We start from the raw sequence: 23429 nt of genomic DNA on the forward strand, positions 1-23429 counted from the left end.
AAGGTCGCGTAGCGTTGGCGCTGGTAAAAAAGGGGGAACCGAGAAAAACACTTTTTAAGTTTTAACATCTACTTCAAGGGCTTAAAACGACAATGTTTCTATGTTCCATGTACCCAAAACTATTCTTAGAGAAGATATTAACCTGATTTATTATTTTCTCAAATTAGTTTGCAAATATATCTTCCTTTTGCTAATACGTTTTGCTGGAACAAAAAAGCCCGAACGGGCTACCGACGTACCTCCCCCACCTCCGCCTCCTAGTAGGTTACCCCCGAGGTTATTACCCGCGATGGACAACGGGAAGACTACTGAAATTGAACATTTTAGTGGGGCGGCAAATGCAACCCCGTTTCGTTGGCATGCCAATAATTTCATGTAAAATAATATACAGAATCAAATTTGACTTATTGCCGACATTCACAATTGCTCCCGAACTCAAAATTTAAAAAAAAACTTTCGAAATTGTACAATCGATTCACTGACAAGTCTGCTATTTACAGCGTGTGTTAAAGATTTCACTACGCGCACAATAGTGTGCGATAGCATTCGGGCTGCACGGCCTCGTTCGCTGCATTGCACACTTGCAGAATCCATAATGGCAAGCATGGATAAGTCGTCGACATAATCGGGTTCCGACAACGAAAACGACATCGTAATTTCTTTAAATGGCACTTTGAATAAGAAAAGGTGTAACTATTTTATGATATAATTGAAATGTAAAGTTTGGATCAAATGTAGTGTCATTTTTAGCATTATAATGCACTATAATATATATATTATTATTCAAAAAATTGATTTGAATATGCTAAAATTTAAAAAGAAGCTGTTTTATATAAAATCTGCTGCTATATGTAGTTTTTCATTGACATATGAACTTTCATTTTTAAGTAGTTCTGATTATATGAATATATCATAAAGCACTTTGAAAACCATTTAGAAACGTTATCTGTGTGATATTTTACCAGCTTACTACCTGCTTAATGTGACAAGCTTGGATATACCATGCAAAAATTGTCTCAGCATGCTCTTTTCTTCCACTTTACAAAGAAAGGAAGCATTTCGGAACTTGATTATCAGATCATTCAAAAGAACAAATATAATGTGAGATGTTGTTGTTTCGAAGAACTCAATATGTGTGCATCTCAGTATTTTATAACCATCATATAGTCATTGTAGGTTTTCTTTTCCTGAAATTAAAGTTCATGTATTAACATAGAGATTTTTCTTTAAATTATGATCATCAATCATAAAACAAGCACTTTGTTTTGTTTTAATTTTTTCTTCTATATAAAATGCTCAATTTTATTAAGTAAAGAATTTTCATATTGGAGTCATAAAAACCCATGTTAAAAGAATTGCGATGTACCTGTTTACATTTGATGGACTATCATGAAGTACATGTGCATCATTAGAGGTCAAAGAAAAGATGAACGAACCAAAATCATTGGTCAAAATGTTTATTTCGTTTTTCAATGTACTTTGGAAGAAATCCCCAAATGACACTAGTGAAATGCATGTCTTTGGCTTTGATATTGATGAATAATAAAAACTCCTGTTTGTTTTTTAATTTAGATATGAGTGTGCATGTAAAGTGGCATAGGTTGGGTCCAGCCGTTGATTGGAACTGGTGTTACAATGTAGATAAACTGTTGGAGAATTACCAGACAATGGAGCGAGGGGAGGGTGTCTTATTATGTGCATTCTTTGTTGCCTGGCACTCTTCTATTTTCTATCTTTTACTATCTTTTACAATCTTTCACTGTTAATTTTTTCACATTTTTTCTCACGTTTTATGCTTTTCAATATGGGTAAGGAAAAGGAGGGGTATATTTGCATGAGCCCTTCCATTTCGCGTGTACATGTAATGCTACGCCATTGCGGATTGTATATTAAACTGTCGTTACATATGTATTGGAATGAATGTACTTTGTAATTTTGTATGGTTTTTGATGTTCTTCGAATAAATAGGCTAATACATAGTGTGTATGTTGCAGAATGATTTGGAGAATGATCATTTTATCTTTGTAACCACTGGCATAGATGCAGTGGAATGGGTAATATTCCTCTTCCCTCTTGATAAGCAAAATTTTAAAAAGATCGGAGGAACAAAACAAAATGCAAAGAAAAGAAAGATAATAGGACCAGCACTCACACTGAACAGCAAATATGCTATGCATCCGGTTGCGATGTACATATTGAATTTAATTGCTGAGGGAAAACAATACAAAGTGATAATATTTTTGAACAGATGATTCTGCATTTATCGAAAAATCAAATACAAAAATATTCAAATAACAATGATAGTCTAATTATAATATAATTGATTTACATAAACGTGACAACTGAAATACACACACAAAAAAATGCATGTTTATAAATGAAAACTTGAAAGTATGGCGGTAAATCAAAGAATCAAGATATATGAAGAGGCCCACTATCATAAGCATTATAGCAGCCGGGAGAGAGAGAGAGAGAGAGTTGGAGAGAGAGAAGGAGAGAGATGGAGAGAGGAGGAAAAAAGGGGGGTAGTGTGTGCATGTCAGTTGTGTGCAGGGTAAAGTAACTGTTCGATTCGTTTTGTTTATGAACTAGTCATCTTAAATTAATTTATTTAAACGATTGAAATCGTTAAAACCCTTATAATGTTTATGAATATTTGGATATTTAATATTTTTCACCGAGGCTTTAATTTAAATGAATAAAGAGATGCAGAGTGTTTAATATTGTCAGGTAAAGCTTTCCAAATATCTGGACCAAAGTGTCTTAACGCTTTATAGGCCATAATAATGTTTGGATTAGTCAAATGGAAGTCGGATGAGTGTCGTGTAGGATAAGAACGTATATTACTATTGTACATAAACATTTTTCGAAATGCTAATGGTAAAGTATTTATCTAAAATTGATACTTAAGGATCGCAATCAGTAAAATGTGAATATCAGCAAATTTTAATGTCATATCGAAACGTTTGGAGCTAAATGGACCATATTGTAATTGAATAAAATGCATCAGTCATATATACACAAGATATTGTATATCCCGTATCTCTGTGCAGCCGGTATCGTTCCACCACTGTGCATTGTATTAAAGGGAAATCCTACCCAAATAGACAACTACTCTAAAAGAAAGCAGAAAATCAGAGACGCAAACTGATGAAAGTTTCAATTGAATATGACTAAATGTAAGAAAAATATGAATTTTTGAAAGTTGTAATCACTATACGTATGGGCACTTCAAATTGGCTGAAGCGGTAATGTCAATGTGATGTAGTACCGGACTACTTTCCCATCTGTTCCAACATATAAAATTACGAACATTTAAAAAAAAATCATGGCCCAGGAGGGTCTATTCTTTGTAGAAGACATATAATAATATGCTATCTATAATATATTTTGATAAGTGCCCCAAACGAGAAGGAACTTACAAGAAAAACAGAAATAAGTGATATTTTTGTACTCGGCAAATGGGAGAGATATCCACGTCCTACGTCACAATCCACTGACCAAACTACCAATTTGAGATTCGCAGAGACTTAGTGATCTCATATCAGAAACATTCATAACTTCCGTACTATTGGTCCGATTCATTTCAAACTTTTGTCATTCTGTTTCTGTTATTTTTCTGCTTTCTTACAAATCAACTTATTACAAGGGTTAGTTGCCCTTTAAGTGCGTGTACCGTGACAGAGAATATAGGCGACACAGTTCTCAAACTGAATCATCTCACCAAAAAATTTCGCTCGGCAAAGATGTGATGGCCTTACGTCTTGGAGATGCGGGGGATAACATTGACCAATAAAAACGAGTTTTATATGGTTGGAAAGATAAAATTACATAGGAAAATGACTCTCTCAAACTAAAAATTAGAAGAAGGCGGTATGCGAAATTGTGACATGGTAATACATAATTGTCTCGAAAAACTGACACAAAAGATACACATAAAAAAAAAACTCAAGGGGTAGTCTCGAAACTTGAAAAATTGACATTTTGTTCAGTTTGGGGGGGGGGGGGGGGGGTAAGGTCAACTTTTTTAGGTCAGCCTTTAGCATAATTTTTTTTTTAAATAAAAAAACAACAACAAAACTCAAAAGGGGGGGGGTGGGTTTTCACAAAAAACTGACACAAAAGATACACATAAAAAAAAAAATCAAGGGGGGGGGGGGTTTAACCCCCCCCCCCCCTGCGTACACGCCTGCTTTGACTCAATATGCTTTTAATTTACCATTTAATATATGATTGTCCATGATATCGAATGCCTTCGATAAGTCCTTAAAACGCTTACAGTGCGTTTTCTTAAGAGAGGCAATCAGTTATTTTGTCACATAATTGTATAATAGCATAATGAGTACAGTGATTCTCTCTATATCCATATTGATAAGGAATTAATTAGTTATTTATATTTGAGAAAGAATATAAACGTTTATATTGTATTTTTCTAACATTTTTGAAAACCTTGGTAATAAAGAAATTGGTCGGTAGTTTGCAATTTTAGATTGATCATCCTTTTTATATATCGGTATTATTTTCGCAATTTTTAGTGGATCGGGGAAAATCCCGTCGGGAAAGAGATAAATTAAAGATATGTGATAACGGGGAAGCTATGAATTGAATTATTTTTTGCAATAAAGATATAATAATTCATCATAGCCGCTAGATTTATAAATTGTCATGAATCTTTGCTGGATTAAAAAATAAGGACTGATTAACGTTATCATATAAGTATTTCAAAAAATCATTCTTTTCATTGATTATTTTGGAAGCTTAATCTGGTCCAATATTAGTAATATATTTATTGAATGCATCAGCAACATTTTTTGGGGTTTTGAATGTGACGACCACTGTCTTTAAATTCAATATTATTTAGAGTATCCTTTTTCTTCCCTAAAATGTCATTAATTGTTTGCCATAATTATCGAATATCATCTTTACTATTTTCAACTTTATTACAATAGTATAGTTTGCGTGATAAACGAATAATTGAAGTCAATTTATTACGGTACTTTTTATATTTATTCAGATTTTTGTATATAAACGAATTCGAGTAGATATTGATTTTATTATACCTTGAGTAATCCATGGTCGTTTATTTCTCTTTTTATCTGATCTAATTCTTGTAAGGGGCAAATTTCTATCATAATGTCAAAGGAGTTTGTTTATAAATTTTTCATATGAACAGTTCTAGAACTCTTTTAAAATAAGGTACGTGGGCGGAAGGAGAAGAGAAACGGAAGAGAAAAAAAGATAAACGTGTAGAAAAGAGGGAGAGAGAGAGAGGGGTAGGGGAAAGAAGGCGGGAAGGAGTTGAAGAGATAGCGATCAAAGAGATAGAGAAGACGGAGGAAAATAGAAGTAGGGAAGTATTGGCGCCTCTTTTCATGGGGAGAAAGTATATACTGTAACGAAACCGGAGCTCTGTCGAATACTCCCCAGCAGCTTATCTTGTCAGGATGCCTTCTGCTGGTATGTTTTCCTAGTCCGGTACCAATTTCGCCGTGGATCCGTTTGGCAGAGATATACTGCCCCGTTGACCTTGCACCACCTCTCGACACTACCAGACCGTGTACAGGTCTGTACTTCACCACCGTCTTCTACCAACCGTTGTACCGTCGTGTACCACCAGTCGACTAAACCAGTCCGCTTCTGCACCTTTCAAACGTCTATACTAGTCTGCTTGTGCATGCAACTCCAATTGGCCGCACCAGTTTGCTTCATGCACCTTTCAGACGTCTATACCAGTCTGCTTGTGCATGCAACTTCCATTGGCCGCACCAGTTTGCTTCATGCATGCACCTTCAAACAACTAGACCGTCTGTACAGTCAGCTTACTCGACCATGCCACTGGCTCTGCCTAAGTCCCTACCAGCCGTCTACTCCAGACCCCCGAAAGAGCAATCCCTGGTATCGTCTAATGCTAGAACGCAAAGACCAAACAAACACAACCTAAATCCTAACCATGGTCGTCACCTAAGATCAGAAATCAATCTTAGGCTTCCTCATGGAAAGGCATGCAAACGATCATTTCAATCACTTCGTTTGCACGCAACATTTATTGGGCATATATCCAAACATAGCCTAATTGCCTTACAGTATAAGTGTGCCCAGTGGGCGACGGCAATTATGTAGACTATGACAGGAAACTCGTCGACACGCAGGACACTTGATTTATATACACATTTCTTAGACATTTGTTATTCTCGTTAGGTTTCCAAGAATTACATAAACATTGATATAACTTCATTTTCCAAAATCAGATTGAAACAAACCATATATCAAATCAAAGCACTAGTTTTAATCTATAAAACTAAACAGAAGAAAACAAGTAATTATTCATGGTAGAAAAGTAATTAGACTAAAACTGTCGAAAACATGCACGATCAAATATTCTTGAAATTGACACGTGACTATAGCATCGTTTATTTAACTTGAATTACGCCATCTACGCCGAAATAGCTATCTACGAAATGAAACCAATTTCGTGACAATACTAATGTTATTTGATTTATTATAACGTTCCTTATCATGGGACATTATTGATTTTATGACGCTGCACAAAACCCTTTTGGTAATTATTTTCTGCAGAGGATATTTTCTTGAAGATTTTTGCAAAGATAAAAAGAGAGAGAGAGGGTGGGGATCGAGGAAGAAATAAAAGAGAGATGAAAGAGTGAGAGGGGACTATTTGATCTTTAAGGTACTATGTCCCTTTTGCAGCCAACCTCAAATTCTGTAGAACTTTGCACGAATTATGAATATGTCATGTATGTGCTATCTGTGAAATTTAAACGTTAGCAGTGTCCTAATATTCAAATTATGCAACGAAACCCGTTTACTTGCTAGACTTCACTGTCAGACACTATTGTCAGTATTGAGTGACTGACTGGCTTTTTCTTCTTCTTTGGTAATAACATACATAAAATGAGCTGTAAAGGATTTGTCTACATCAATAACCCACTTCTTGTAATGACCAAAATTAAACTGATTGAATCTTTGCACAGCATAAAACGTACGACCACACTTTACAATGGTCTGAAAATCAAGACTATAACTTATTGGTTCTATAGCTCCCAAGTCGATTTGACAACTAATAGTCGTTATTTTCCCACTTAAAGACATTTTCAAGCCCCAATTATTTAAGAGAAGTTCTAAAATAATATTATCTTTCGAATGCCATTGGAATTTAACCTTTTCATTTTTTGGCCTGCAAAAGGGACAAAGTACCTTTAACAAATCTTTAATATAAATGGAGAAAGAGACGTACACATGTACTTCATTACAAATGCATACAGATAAGAGAGAGAAAGATAGAGAGAGAGAGAGAGAGAGAGAGAGAGGGGGGGGGGGGGGGGGAGAGAGAGAGCACGATAAAGAAATATCAGACAGAAGACAAAAGTTGTAAGGACAATTATGCTGCGAGCCTGGGTTAACCAATTTATTTTAATTACATCGTAAAAACATCCACTTAATTATTGGCATAGTTTCAATGATAACAATTAAAAAAACTGATGGTACATATGCATTTTTGTCCATGAAAACAAAACGAATGTTACTTCTTATTTCATTCATTGGCATAAATGAATCACTATTAACCATTTTCCAGTGATGCCTTGCAGACTGAAAATTAGTTTACTTATTGGGGACCCACTTATTTTCTAGAAAACACGAAGTCATTCTGTAGATAGATATGATATAATGTCTCAACCAGCCCCATGTATAAACTTTCAGTAAATAATCCCTCATTCTTTTGAAAAGCAACAACATGCTCGTTCTGAAGCTCCTCGAGCATTAGTTAATTTGAGGTCCAAAGTTCGTCACAGAATACAATGCCCTGTGTAACAATGAGGTTATTTTCCTTTTCCTGACTATGATTCTGTTTGTTTACCTACTTTTGTCTCCAACTCCGTGTCTGGCTACACAATGGGACAGACGATAATAATAATAATGGCGGATTCTAGATCTGGTACAGAGCTCATTGTCCATCAAGTCTGGACGCTCCCGGCTCTCCAACGTTTATCAGCGCCAAAGCCATCTTCACTTGGGCACAACATGGCTACTTGAGCTACTTGAGATAGACTACACAAACAGTCCTTTTCAGGACTACACACCCTCAAGAAAGATTACCGAGAGTCTTTTTTCAGGACTCATCAATCCTCTCCCCCCCCCCCTCTCTCTCTCTCTCTCTAACATGGTGCGCCCGCAAGCCTACTGTTTATTGAGATAGATAGTTACGTCCAACCGAAGTTGCTTCTGATTCGACAGGCATTTCATCAAGCTCCATGATTTAACCTGTGGCCCATTTAGCGTACGCGTAGATGCGTTAAACCAGGGGCGGATCTAGGGGGGGGGGGGTTAGGGGTCACCCTCCTTAGCAAAAAGCTAGATCCGCCCCTTGTAACAACTCTCTCAATACGCTTTGGCCTTTGGGTACATACATACCCAAGTCACATCGAAGCAACCAACCCCATATCGACAACAGACTGATCAAACAATCGATGGCGGTGTGACTGAGTAATCACAAAACAGTTTTCGCCATATTTTAACTACGCAACTATAACCGGTTTGGCCAAATTCTGAATACCGATGGCTCTGATTATTCATACGTGTAACTGGTACAGTTTTATGTCGATGAAAATTCGACCTAGAAAGTAGAAGCACACGAGGTAATAATGTGAAAGCGGCCTTTATACGCATATATATATATATATACCCAATAAACAGAACACCAAAAAGTAACCTCTTTTGAGAGTGTATTTTAAGTGATTTTAAAGTATAGTGCCTTTTGAACTAGATTTAAACGTTATCGACACGTGCCTTCATTTAAACAAAAAAAGGTACTCCTGTTCACGTTTTCATCTAACCTAAAAACCACCAGTTTATCACGCGACTGGAGTAACGTGATTCCACTTACCTCTGTAAATCAAGTGTTTATGACCAAATAACCACTTGACCAAGCAACGAGTTTTTTGTCAGTTAACCGATGGTGGCGATAAATACGTAATTATTTGTTCTTGTAAGCACCTTTATTGATTGGTTTCACAGGTTATCCAAGGTTGATGGTAATAATCACGTTACTTACACCGGCTAATCGTCTTATTGTTCTGTCCGTGAACCTCTGGTTATATTCAACTAGTAATTCTGAGGTGTCTTACACACCTCTTCAAAAGGTTTCAAAGTTACCATAAATTTCTTGGTTATGATAACGTGGCTCAAGCTGATTACTAATCTAAGCTGTGAAAACGTGATATGTAGGTGTGAAAATTAGTAATTATTAAGTGTTTTAAAACACCTTTTTAAGTGGTAGTCAAAGTTGCCATAAGTTCCGCGGTGATGATCTCGTGACTCAAACGGATTATTGATCTAAGCTTGTCATACGTGACTTTTAGGAGTGAAAAATTAGTCATTATTAGGTGTCTTAAAACACCTATTTAAATGGTTTCAAAGTTACCATAACTTTCTTGGTGATGATCACGTAGTTAAAACTGATTACTAATCTAAGCTGTGAATCCGTGATATTTAGGTGTGAAAAATTAGTCAATACCAGGTGTATTAAAACACCTATTTAAATGGAAGTCAAAGTTGCCATAAGTTCCGCGGTGATGATCTCGTGACTCAAACGGATTATTAATCTAAGCTGGGCATACGTGACTTTTAGGTGTGAAAAATTAGTCATGATTAGGTGTCTTAAAACACCTATTTAAATCGTAGTCAAAGTTGCCAGCAGTTCCGCGGTGATGATCGCGTGACTCAAACGGATTATTAATATAAGCTGGGTATTCCGTGTTTTCCATGTGTGAAAATGAGTTATTCTTGGGTGTCTTGATGGTTTCACAGTTACTATGGTGATAATCCCGTGACTGTTGGCATATTTCTATGTTCACCAGTTGATAACTGACTGTTGGCATATTTTCATTGCACCAGTCGATAACTGGAGTGTGTACATTTCCAGTTGCACCAGTTGATGACTGAGCGTTGGCATATTTCGAGTTGACCCAGCTGACACCAATTCATTTGCATATTGAATATGGGGTGCGTGCAGATCTATGATTTTTAAACAATTTATCTGAATTTACAGCATATTTCTTAATTACTGATGATTTAGTTATATGCAATTCATTTCGAAAATACTACAAATATAAATTACCAGTTATTAGGACATTTCGCTACTTCGTATAAATAGTTAAACATGAATAAGGGAAACATTAACTGTGAACTAAAATAATTTCAATAAAGTACAAGTATACGAATTTTTTTCGATTAATTCAATTATGTAAGGCTACTTATTACCAATGCCCTTACATTGGAAATACAGACGTACCAGTATTGAAGTATTGTTGCTGTTCAACTGGTTGGAAGTTTTACCAAATGGTTCTAATGGCTCAGCTAGACCAATTGAATTATAACTGGCCTGGATCAACTGGATCATTTAGCCCATTTCAATTTCCAGGGTTACCAGTTGGCATTAAAAATGGTTCATCAACTGGACCAGTTGCAACTAGCTTTCTCTTCTGGGATGTTTGAACCCCCCCCCCCCACCCAACCCCCTCTAATCCCAAACTGCTTCCGGCGCGCCTGGACGTAATTATGGAAGATCCAAGACACGATGTTCAGAAACGGGATGAGAACGTCATTATTTTGGTTCATTTATTGTGTAACATTTGGGTAATAAAATTATTGGGTTGAACGCGGGTTACAGTAATATACTTCCTCTTCGACGTAAATTTCACGTGAATATAGAACATGATTCATCTCAAGTCAGCCTCGTAATATTCACGTGAATTTCACGCAGATATTTTGACTAAAACTATCATTAACGCTTCACGTGTTTCTGTGACGCGATAATTTCGTGTATGAAGATGTAATTTCATAACCAAACAAACACGGGAGTATTAGGTTTACAAACCATGGTCTCCAAGGTAGGGATAATCACGTTATTATAATGGTGATATTGCAGTGACAATTGCGTGATTTAGTGTACGTGTGTTTTAAGTTACCTAATGCAATAAACGTATTAACACATTTACGTAAATGTACGGTGTTTGAAGAACGTAACTCTCCTCAAGTCGATACCTTGATATTGACGTGATTTTCACGTGATTTTGTTTATTGGGTATATATGCCCTGTCAATACAAAATGTAAGGCTATATGTCAGATAGACAGATTCAGATATGCATATAATTTTAATTAAACACTCGGCTTATTGTATATTTGTACATTTCAGCTGCCAAAAAGGTCGTATTTATAATGCTCGCTTAAACTATCATACACCACCGTGGCATTACTATAAGACTGTGACGTTTAAATTCTTAAAGGGATAATAGGGTTTTGTTGCAGAGGGTGCTACACAAAATATTTGATTGTGAGATAATGGAGTGTCAAATTTGGAACAACAAACAATTTAAATGACATAATCATATTTGTTTGATCAAAATATTTATGAAATATTCATAAATTTTACGATTTCTAGAAATGTCATAAATAAGAATAAGATCAATAACTATGCATTTTGAAGGCATTTGCAGTCTGAAACAGGAAATCAGCTATCCCTTTAATGGGAAAATTAATACAAAGGAAAAAAAATGTTCTTGGTGTGAATTTGTTTCACTTTCTACCTTATATATTTACACATTTACATATCATATTTCATTTTCAATATCATATACACTGTACTCATTTTTGCATCCAAGGGGGTACAAGGGGCAGGAGCCCGACAAAAGTCTGCCTTGCGTGTTCATATGGGCATACTAGTATGCCTCCAGGGGGATGTTTCACAAAGACTAAGATCGACTTTAAGTTGGACTTAACTATGGCATGCCGTTCAAGCCATTGTTTGCTCTAACCATTTACTGGCATTGTTCTCTCGATCAAGGGACGTATAAATCGTGGTCACAAATCTACAGAGCTTACATTTTTTATAGTTCATTATTAAAGGAAAAAGTATTATCTAAAGATCATCATTGAGAGACTAATAGTGAGAAAACCAGTGGCATGAATGGCCTGCCATAGTTAAGTCCAACTTACAGTCGATCTTAGTGTTTGTGAAACATTCCCCCATGTATACATGTACTTGAGAACATGCTTAAAACATATATTCAAATCTTGATTCCCAACTATGGCAAAAATATTTTATACCTCTCCACTTGAGTCATAAATGTTTCTTCATCGCCTGTCAACTATCGTACTTCTATTGTACTTCGATGTGCCGTGATCTAGTGGATCGGTGACTGAGACTGCATGTGGATCTCAAGGTTCGAGTCCCACCACGACACTAATGACCTTTTGTAAGACGTTATCAACATTTGCAACACTCGACCCAGGTGAGGTAAATGGCAGGAATTAAGTTCTTGAAATGCTAGAGCGCCATAATGGCAGCCAAGCTCAAGCCAGGGTGATAATTGTATAGCGCCAAGAGTGTCAGGTTTGACAGGCATGAGCGCAGTACAAGAACCAACTATTATTTTTGATATTTATTTATTAGTATTTATAATAACACTTACAATTGCGTGACATTAGGTCATCGAATCATTATACCACTATCTTTAGAAGTACGTGAAGAAAGTCTGTATTGGCATGGTTAAGTGCGACGCTCTTGCTATTGAACCAGTGACTTACAGTAACATCCAAAAGGGTCTGTACTCAAAGGTACCATGGAATCAAACTGGACCAATTACAATTTAACTTCTAAGAAATAGAGTCTATTTAAAGAAGCAAATGCAAGTGTTTGTGGAGTGAGAGAAACAAGGCGACATAATCCACGGCCTACTGCCAAATCAAGCGGATTGAATTGAAATCTCTCCTTCAGGTTCAAACCATCAAGGTCATAGAGCCTGATCAGCACGTGTCCGGTATTGTGATCAACATTCGCTACATATACCCTGTCCTGCTCGTCCACGGCGGGATACAGGTGGACCCCAAGTGGAGTTTCTAGATACCTCCCGGAATTCCCATCCCTGTCATAGACCCTCACTATCCTTGGATTGTCACGTTGTTTGCTGTAACAAGAACTTGTGACGATCAAACCCAACTTGGTCGCAGATGCATGGTTAGTGTGATTGTGTCTTGTGTGCACATCGTGTTTGAGTGTGTTTCCCGAGGGGTCGTAGATCGAGACATGTTTTGAATGTTGGGTTATGAGAATTTCATCTGATTGACTCCTACTCAACCGCAAATAAAATCCATTGCTTGTCACTTCGGTAGTAGATTCCCGAACGCCATTGGGGCCATACCTGTGTACCTTTGTATGACCTGTAGATACGCATAGAGTCATGTCACTTTGAAACGCAAGATCAATACATTTCATACCGTTTGGAATGTTGGAATAAGTCCACGGTAAATCTTCATCTGAATTAAAGATATGAATGGCATGTGCTTTATGATATGTGATTGCCACTGAGTTATTGGTGTATTTTGTCATCCCTTTGAAATTATCACGTAGATCTACACATTTAATGACACAGAGTTTCGATTGACTTTTGGACGGTGGTTCGGGAACGGATAGCCCTGTCGTGAAGTCCTCATCCGCAAACTGGGCCCTCTTCTTCTGGGCTTCCTCCCCTATGGTTGCTGCAGAAGTGTCATCGGAAGCGCCCTTCAGCATGTCATCCAATACAGCCTCAGTCTCTGTTTCTGAGATATCCCCAAGGTCAAGACTGGTGTCATCTGCAGGCTTGAATCTCTGCTTATGTGCCTTCTCCATTATGGATGCTACGGAAGTTTGATCAAGAACCTCCTTTACCAAGCCATCGATCTCTTCGCAAAGGAATGTGTGAGCAACCAGACCGTCCGCCTCAAGACATCCAAGTCTAGCATTACCCACAAGATCTACCGAACTACAAATGCTCTTGATCATCTGTTCATCATTCGATTTGACCACGTTGAGGGCTTCATCAAAACTACGCTCCAGAGCATCGATTTGCTCATCGAGTACACGTCGGTTATCTTCTAGTTGCTTGACCTTGGTACGACAGGCTTGGCTGACATCTTCACGTAGTAGCTGAAGAGCAGTGTGTGCTTCATGACGATGTGTCTCCACAGTCTGAATGTTCTTCTCCAGTTCTGATTTCTTTGTTTCACAACGATGGAGAAGATCACTCACCTGAAGAACGAAAGTATAGGGAGAGAAAACAAATGATTCTCACTTGAAGGTGAATTTTTGATCACATATTTAATCATCACTGTAAAGGCTCGTTCAGATATGGCGTTATTAATTTATTACTTTATTAGATTATTTCATCTATTTATTTTATCTGAACAGGGTTGATCCGTCAGTAACGAAACTAGCACTTGGTATTATTGGTGAATTACAAAATAGAGGGAGACAGAGACGAGGGTCCTAACCGAATAAACCTACTTATATTTGTGTATGTGTGTTAATAAATCCACAGGACCCTGTTCAATGTGCTAATGATTAAAGAAGTGAACGAGCGTGTCAAATAATACTGAACACTGAAAGTTCCAACAGTACACGTCATCTTCGATGTCCTCATATTGATTTGAATTGAATTATTTTCCAAATTTGAACACAGTCACAGTCACGAAGGTAAAAGTATAAAAAGTACACAAACATGAAAAACATGCAAATCAAACTCAATAGTTGATCTTACACTGACCTTTAACGGGATTTTTCGGGAGAAGTTTCAACATTGGTGACAGTCAAAAAAAATCCAGCGAAAAATCCCATGAAAAATCTCGATAACAGAGAATCTTCTTGGTTCGTGGTTGGATTTTTCGCGGGATAGTTGATGACAGACAGCCAATTATCTAGATAATTATTATCTAGATAGCTTTTTTTCTAGATAATTGTCCTCTGTCTGACACTGCTTCATAATATATATTGAAAATTTACTGCACAGATATCTGCGAAGTTTGCGCAAACCTTGATATATTGATTTTTTTTTTTACTGTACAGTCATCAGAGTACTTTTGCTCAAAGCGCAAGATCATGTCGATTGTGCTGGTTGGCTCAAAACCCTTTTATACTCCAGTTACACTACCAAACCGTGTTTATACCGACTCCCAAAATAGGTTCTTAGCCATTTGGGGGAGATTGTTCGGTGTTTTGTCGGTATGAGTTTGGTCTCATTGGTGTGACTGCATGGAGTATGTTATCGCTAAGCCAAGGGGAGGGGGGGGGGGGGGGGGGGGGGGAGAGGCACTACGTGACAACATTTTATGTTATTGTGCTTGTCAGAGAATGTTGTAGTAATTATAAGGGTTTAAGCGACCCCCCCCCCCAAACCCACCGCTAGAGAATCCTGGACCCTAGGCTGTTGTTAATAACGTTGTAATTGATAATTATAATTAACCTTTTGATGGATAATATATAATATATAATTTAAGGTCAACAGATTTTCACAAATATGACAGAAAGATTAATGGTACTGTGGTATGTGTACTAGAACTTCAAGAAGGTCCTCCCTTCCCCCACTCAGGGGTCGGAATGACCGCATGCGTGTTGCCAAAATGTCCGGTAAAGGGGTACTTTTCGTGCGACAAAATCTGGCCCGAAAATTGTAAAAAAAAAAGGGGTGTATTTGACTTTTCACCCGGAGATTTTTTTAAAAAGGGGGTGTTTTTTCTTTTTTTTCTCTCATCTCTTTGGACACCTGAGAAATTATTCCGAATTTAGGGGGGTACATTGAGCATTTTTCCTGATTTAGAAGGGTTTCCAAGGCAGGAAAAGCCCGCGAAAGGGGGGTTCGAAAATGTTGGCAGCCCTCAGATAGGGGGTGCTTTCAAAAAGAGGGAACGAGCATATGCGTACCCTAAATAACACCGAGTGGGGGGGGGGGGGGCGGGTAGAAGTTACAGGTTTTGAATCCCGGCAACGGCACTAATATTCTTTAGCAAGACATTATTTAACATATGTTACACCCATTCCAGGTGTATAGTTAATAGGTAATTGGTAGTATTTATTCCGTGAAGGCACTTGGCTTTACGGTTGCAGACAACCACGCCCAGCAACACGAACACACCATCGAATGGGATAACAGTCATCTCATCTCCATAATGAAACACTGGCATACACGTCGAATCCGAGAAGCCATCGAAATTTACCGCCACAACACCGTGCCCCAAGACTCAGGACTATACATCAACGACATCTGGAAACCTCTCATCAACAAGTACCCGGTCACTCCTCCTTCAGCACCGCCTCCAGCACCGCCCTCACCACCCCGACAGACACCCGTACATCAACCACCGCCACCAGCCGAACCCTCAAAGCAGCCGCCAGCCTCACAGCTACAATGCACAGCGGACGACAACAGACTACAACGCCGCCTACGTCGGGGACACACACAGTGTCTCGCCGACAGCACACCCCACTCATCTACTCAAAACTCAAAAGTCCGCAAGCCGGAGAATCCAGCCCAGGCGGAAAGTCAGACGAATTACCAGCCGACCATCCATGCCCACTCCACGATGACTCAAGCCGACACGGTCACCTATTTTCCCCTGACGTCCGCACCCCGGTGACTTAAGCTCACGCATATGGCACGCCTTTAGGGAAACAAATAAATATATGCGACACTTTCAAAAAATATATTTCACTCAAATGTATATATTCGACACTTTCAGAAAATATTTGACAAGTTTTATTTGACAAGAATTTTATTCGACATAAATTTCATTCGACACATTGTTCGTCAAAAATTGTATTTGTCAACAAATTTATTCGACAAAAATTTTATTCGACACAAATTTTGTTCGACACAAATTTCATTTGACAAAAATTTTATTCGACAAAAATTTCATTCGACAAAAATTTCATTCGACAAAAATTTCATTCGACAAAAATTTAGTTCGACAAAATCTTATTTGGCTCATTTTGTTTTGTTCTACAAAAATATTATTCCAAGGAATTATTTTACTTTTTACCCAATAATAAAGGTATTCAATGAAAAAGATGTATTCAACAAAGGAGCTATTTGGCGTTCCATACATAATGCATGCCACGAAATTTCATTCGACACAAATTTCATTCGACACAAATTTTATTCGACACACATTTTATTCGACACGAATTTTATTCAAACAGAATATATGCGATACTTTACACAACCACCTGAACCGTGCAGTAGTACACGCGCGCGCAACAGGTAGTCTGCAAGCACAGACCCTAATTTAACACTTTATTAAAAAATAATTGTGCCTTGAGAGAAGCCTAGCCCAGCTACCTACTGGTTGTGTCAGGAGCAGCTACATGGCCTATGGTAGTCTTATAGTGCAGACTCTCTTTTAAGACTGACCAGGGTTTGTGCCTGCAAACTACACAACAGGCGCGTTTACAGTACGAAGACTAGGAAGGCCTATAGCCTCTGGTCGGACCCACGCACCGGCATGTAGGTAGTCTAGGCATGCAGCGCAGCTACATAGCTACATGTAACTGGGCTAGCTGGCTCAGGCAGGCCATCAATTTATCCTATACTTTTACTTTGTTGATGTTATGTAACATTATACACTGTATGTACTTTTAATGCCCTGCATTTTCCAGTAAAATGGAATTGTCCGGGGCTTTTGTATCTTCTCCTTTGTTGTGCAAGATTGAACAATAAAGTGATGTTTAAAAAAGAAATGTTTTTATTATTTCTAGTTCCTAACTATATACAGTCAACTACGGAAGCGTTAAAGTGCCATTCTACTTGACGACATGACGAGATATTTCATCTTGTCAAGTCGACTTAATATCCATATCATGTCGACATGTAAAGATATTTAAACTACCATGTCGACTTATCAACTTTTATTAGTCGACATGGCGAAATAAATTATCTTGCCAAGTCGACTTCACAAAAAGTTCATGTCGTCATGGCGACATAAGTTATCTTACCAAGTCGACTTCTAAAAAAATACATGTCGTCATGGCGACATATATTATCTTACCAAGTCGACTACCCAAAAAGTAATGTCGACATGGCGAAATAAATTATCTTGCCAAGTCGACTTCACAAAAAGTTCATGTCGTCATGGCGAAATAAATTATCTTGCCAAGTCGACTTCACAAAAAGTTCATGTCGTCATGGCGACATAAGTTATCTTACCAAGTCGACTTCTAAAAAAATACATGTCGTCATGGCGACATATATTATCTTACCAAGTCGACTACCCAAAAAGTAATGTCGACATGGCGAAATAAATTATCTTGCCAAGTCGACTTCACAAAAAGTTCATGTCGTCATGGCAAAATAAATTATCTTGCCAAGTCGACTTCACAAAAAGTTCATGTCGTCATGGCGACATAAGTTATCTTACCAAGTCGACTTCTAAAAAAATACATGTCGTCATGGCGACATATATTATCTTACCAAGTCGACTACCCAAAAAGTAATGTCGACATGGCGAAATAAATTATCTTGCCAAGTCGACTTCACAAAAAGTTCATGTCGTCATGGCGAAATAAATTATCTTGCCAAGTCGACTTCACAAAAAGTTCATGTCGTCATGGCGACATAAGTTATCTTACCAAGTCGACTTCTAAAAAAATACATGTCGTCATGGCGACATATATTATCTTACCAAGTCGACTACCCAAAAAGTAATGTCGACATGGCGAAATAAATTATCTTGCCAAGTCGACTTCACAAAAAGTTCATGTCGTCATGGCGACATGAACTTTTTGTGAAGTCGACTTGGTAAGATAATTTATTCGCCATGACGTCATGAACTTTATGCGAAGTCAACTTGGCAAAATAACTTATGTCGAATTGACGACATGAACTTTTTGTGAAGTCGACTTGGCAAGATAATTTATTTCGCCATGACGACATGAACTTTATGCGAAGTCAACTTGGCAAGATAACTTATATCGCCATGACGACATGAACTTTATGCGAAGTCAACTTGGCAAGATAATACATGTCGCCATGACGACATGAACTTTTTGTGAAGTCGACTTGGCAAGATAATACATGTCGCCATGACGACATTTCTTTTTGGGTAGTCGACTTGGTAAGATAATTATGTCGCCATGACGACATGTATTGTTTTAGAAGTCGACTTGGTAAGATAACTTATGTCGCCATGACGACATGAACTTTTTGTGAAGTCGACTTGGCAAGATAATTTATTTCGCCATGTCGACGAATAAAAGTTGATAAGTCGACATGGTAGGTTAAATATCTTTACATGTCGACATAATATGGATATTAGGTCGACTTGACAAGATGAAATATCTCGTCATGTCGTCAAGTAGAATGGCACTTTAACGCTTCCGTAGTCAACAGCTCTACATGCACATGTGTATATAAGACGCACGTGCGGGTGTTAAAGTGATACACTGCATGGTTATTGAATCTACAGACCTACTTTTGCGGGGGGGGGGGGGGGGGTTGTGCACATACTGCACCCCTATTAAAACGGATGAATATTTTAAATGTTAATGCAGCTCGGTCAATTCATGTTCCAGTACAAACATAACAACTTGCCACCTGTCTATGATGACCTTTTTATACAGAACTCTTCTATAATACTTATGGCAAGAAATGTATTAGTTTTCATATACCCATAATAGCTAAGACTTTCTTACAAAAATGGAAAGCCTTCAATTGGCCTATATGTTATGGAGTCATGTTCCACCTGATATCAATTGTCCTTCATTGTATTCATTGAGGCTAAGTTAAGGTTATTCCTGATACTCAAGTATAATCCATCATTAATTTTTGTAAACATTCACGGAAGCACCCCCCCCCCCGTCTTTGATATTTTCTCCCTCTTCTTTCCCGTTATTGGCACCACCTCATCATTTGACTTTATATTTACTTTTGATTGTACAATTTGTTATTATTATTGGGGGGGGGGGGGTAGTCCTCGACTACCCTTTCTACCTCTGCTGATTTTTTTCTATTTCAAACATAAATTGGAGTCGTTTTATTGCATGTATGTATTTGATTTTATGTATTTTCCTATGTTTGGCATTTGTGGAGAAATACATTGAATTGCATTGAAGGTCAATGGCCTGCTTTCAAAAGAGTATGTATACAGTATATGTATGATTATATTACCTACTTTATTAATTATTAACAGTGGGTAGGATTGTTTGCATGAGGATGATGAGAAGAGGGAGGGCATAGTGATGTAGACTGGAATTGAATGGGATAGTGGTGGTGGTGAGGGTGGCGTTATTGGAATATAAAGGAGTGTATATTACCTACTTCGTTTCCACGTACCTCCCCTCCCCCCCCCCCATCCACTAGCTCTTTACCCGGGGTGACTACATCAGTATGTCCACACCTTCATTTGTATCACCCTAAAACAATCTATATAGTAAATGAAAAAATGAACAAAGTAGGTAATAAACACTAATTTGTACCCCCTTAGCGCCCCCCCCCAACAAGCCCCTAACCATCCAGGCTACATGACGTTGCCCTCCCTCTTCTCATCTCTCATCACCCTCAAACAATCCAAACCCACTGTTCATTGACCAGAGGCTATATGGGCCGCGACGTGGATCTATAGTCTTTGTATCGTAAACGCGCCTGTTGCGCGGGTGTGCACGGTGCAGGTTTAGTTGTGTGTATATGTATTCTGGTTTAATAAAATTTGTGTCGAATAAAATTTGTGCCGAATGAAATTTGTGTCGAATGAAATTTTTGTCGAATAAAATTTGTGTCGAATGAAATTTGTGTCGAATAAAATTTGTGTCGGATAAAATTTGTGTCAAATGAAATTTGTGTCGAATGAAATTTATGTCGAATAAAATTTTTGTCGAATAAAATTTTTGTCGAATGAAATTGTGTCGAATAAAATTTGTGTCGAATAAAAATTTTGTCGAATAAAATTTTTGTCGAATAAATTTGTTGACAAATACAATTTTTGACGAACAATGTGTCGAATGAAATTTATGTCGAATAAAATTCTTGTCAAATAAAACTTGTCAAATATTTTCTGAAAGTGTCGAATAGATTCTATTCTATATACATTTGAGTGAAATATATTTTTGAAAGTGTCGCATATATTTATTTGTTTCCCTAAAGGCGTGCCATACACGCACGCCAGCCATTCTCCACTCCTGACGACGGATAGTCAACCTGTTCGAAACGTCGAGCCACTCATCCTCTCCAAGCGCTATAGTTCTCCTGAGAACTATATGCTAAGAAAGATAACAAACAGTTTTTTTTCAGGACTACACTCCTCAAAGAAAGATTACCGAGTCAGAGTCCGTTTCAGTACTCCTCAAACCTCTCTCTCTCTCACACATGGTGCAACCGCAAACCTACTGTATATGTAAATAATTATTCGAACAAGATATTTAAGACGGATCATGAATGACCTGCCACTAGACTACGTACCTTAACCTGCATTTCCTTTTCGAAGTCCTGATGTGATTGTATCTTGTGATCTCGATGATCGACGATGACGCACTTGAAACAGACGCGTATCTTACAATCCTGACAGAAAGTATTTTTGTTCTCTTGTCTGTGGACGGAACATTTCTCGGAGCGACTACCAGGTTTAGAATTTCCCTGAACGTTATCCTGGATAGATACGATCTCATGACCTTCGAATAACAGCTTCTGTTGTTTGTGGCCAACGCAGCATTGATCACACATGTATGCATCGCATGTACTGCAGAAAGCGATGGCCTCTACCTGGAGGTTGCAGACAGTGCACTTTTGCCGCATCTCCAGTATCGCACTGCCCCCTCCAGGCCTGGCACGGTGGTCGTCCACGAGTCCGTTGACCGTTACATTGGGGAGGAGATCGTCGACCCGGTTTGAGGACAACTTCGTCACTGTCCTGCAGAGAGGGCAGACCATGTGATCAAGATCCTGGTGGGATAGGTCATATTTCCTGAGACAGGGTCGACAGAAGGTATGTCCACAAGAGGTCAAGAGGGTTGCATCGTCGAAGATACCAAGACACAGTGGACATGTCAAGCCTTGTAAAGAGATCGGAACGTCCTCTTCTTCCTGCTTCTCGGCCATGGATGTGATGTGCGCACCGGTAACAAATTAGAGAAAGCAATTAAGCATATAGCTGCACTAAATCATGTATGTTTGAAGAGTTTATTGTTTACCTGAAGAATATATCTATATCTGCGATCTTGATGGTGATATAAACATGATATCTGCAGGCCTTACTCGATATATGTTCTGATTATTACGGAATACGTGTACGTCACATTATAAACACAAGTTATCTACCCAAATGTTAACGTACACAACGTCAATGGTGCCTACGCTGCAAATAGGCGCTGCGCCCTGAATTGATGCCTTATTTGTAGTAGTACTGGTGGGTTTTTCCCAGAGAGCGCCATTTTAACCTTTGACTTCGATCTCATCACGTCGATTATACTGCGTGCTATTGTAGTCATCTCATTTGTATGTAATAAACCAAAATTGTCCTTTCTACATACAGTATATGTGTATCACATCCTTCAACAGTGGCGTACGTATCTTTATACAAATTGCTAACTAACTGGGACACAATAAGCAATGCGTTATCCTAGCTTGCTTTTAATTGCTTGCCTTTGGAAAGGCAATGGTGTCTGGTGTATACATGGGGGTATCTGCAGACCTCAATGTATAGGGATAATGTATAAGCATTTACCCCTTAAACACAATATATATATATATATATATATATATATATATATATATATATATATAATCATTAGCATTTCTTAATAAAATAAATTAAAAGTAATTGTCATCATCGTGATTTTCTGGTAAATTTAAAAGCTCGAAGTCCACTATTATCTTAATAAATGAGAAAATATAACATATAGACGGTGAGACAGAGGATATTTCGGGAGTAACAAAATTTAGAGTAACTTTGAACAATCCAGGGATTTATATCACGTTTTTACATCAATACATATGCCTTGTGAAAATCGGGATAACTCAATATAGTAGTTTCACCAAAGCAAAGGGTGTTTTTTCTTAAACGTATATTCATTTAAATCATGTGTAAATTTTACATTTAATATGTGTCTTTCTTTTGATATTTTATATGACGGATCCTTGTGGTACCCCTCAAATGTAAGGAAAGTACCTATATTACAGCTTTTGGCTGCTGTGGGGATAAACCCTTAACATTTGTTTACTATTATATTCTAATTTATACAAGCATATCAAATCATTGAAAGAGAATCAACAAAGAGATAAAGAAGACGGGGAAGAGAGAATTAAAAGGAGATATATTGGTAAAGGGGGTGGAGAAAGGAATAAGGAGAGAGATTTGGAATTGGAAAAAAGACAGGAGAATGAAAGTGGGCGGGAGCTAGGGAAGAGAGAGAGAGAGAGAGAGATAAACAATCGTAGAAAAGAGGGAGAGAGAAAGGGGTAGGAGGAAGGAGGAAGGAAGTTGAAGACATAGGGTACAAAGAAATAGAGAAGACGGAGGAAAAAAGAAGTATATAGGGAAGTATTAGCACCTCTTTTCATATAGGGAGGAACTATACACTAATTTTATTTGATGTTTCAAAATGTTCCTCATC

At 37.9% G+C, this 23429-nt stretch overlaps 1 protein-coding gene across 1 annotated transcript; it reads right to left on the reverse strand.

Annotated features, from left to right (window-relative positions):
- Window positions 1-5864: 5864 nt before the first annotated feature.
- On the reverse strand, window positions 5865-21915 carry LOC115925032. The gene is made up of 3 exons (XM_030988183.1): window positions 21280-21915; window positions 12803-14087; window positions 5865-5908 (listed from the first exon to the last, which is right to left on the reverse strand). Exons 1-3 carry the CDS (start codon window positions 21913-21915, stop codon window positions 5865-5867), a joined length of 1965 nt encoding a protein of 654 aa, XP_030844043.1.
- Window positions 21916-23429: the final 1514 nt, after the last annotated feature.

This window comes from Strongylocentrotus purpuratus, unplaced genomic scaffold (assembly GCF_000002235.5).
Source record: "Strongylocentrotus purpuratus isolate Spur 01 unplaced genomic scaffold, Spur_5.0 spur5_scaffold_17, whole genome shotgun sequence".
Lineage (NCBI taxonomy): Eukaryota > Metazoa > Echinodermata > Echinoidea > Camarodonta > Strongylocentrotidae > Strongylocentrotus > Strongylocentrotus purpuratus.

Bases quoted from the DNA above. Each gene is read 5' to 3' on its own strand.
- LOC115925032 (XM_030988183.1), bottom strand. From the start codon at position 21,915: ATGGCCGAGAAGCAGGAAGAAGAGGACGTTCCGATCTCTTTACAAGGC. The intron at 14,088-21,279 runs GTACGTAGTCTA...TTCGTTCTTCAG, and splicing joins AAAAGGAAATGCAGGTTAAG to GTGAGTGATCTTCTCCATCG. The intron at 5,909-12,802 runs GTTTGAACCTGA...TTTGCGTTCTAG, and splicing joins CAGGCTCTATGACCTTGATG to CATTAGACGATACCAGGGAT.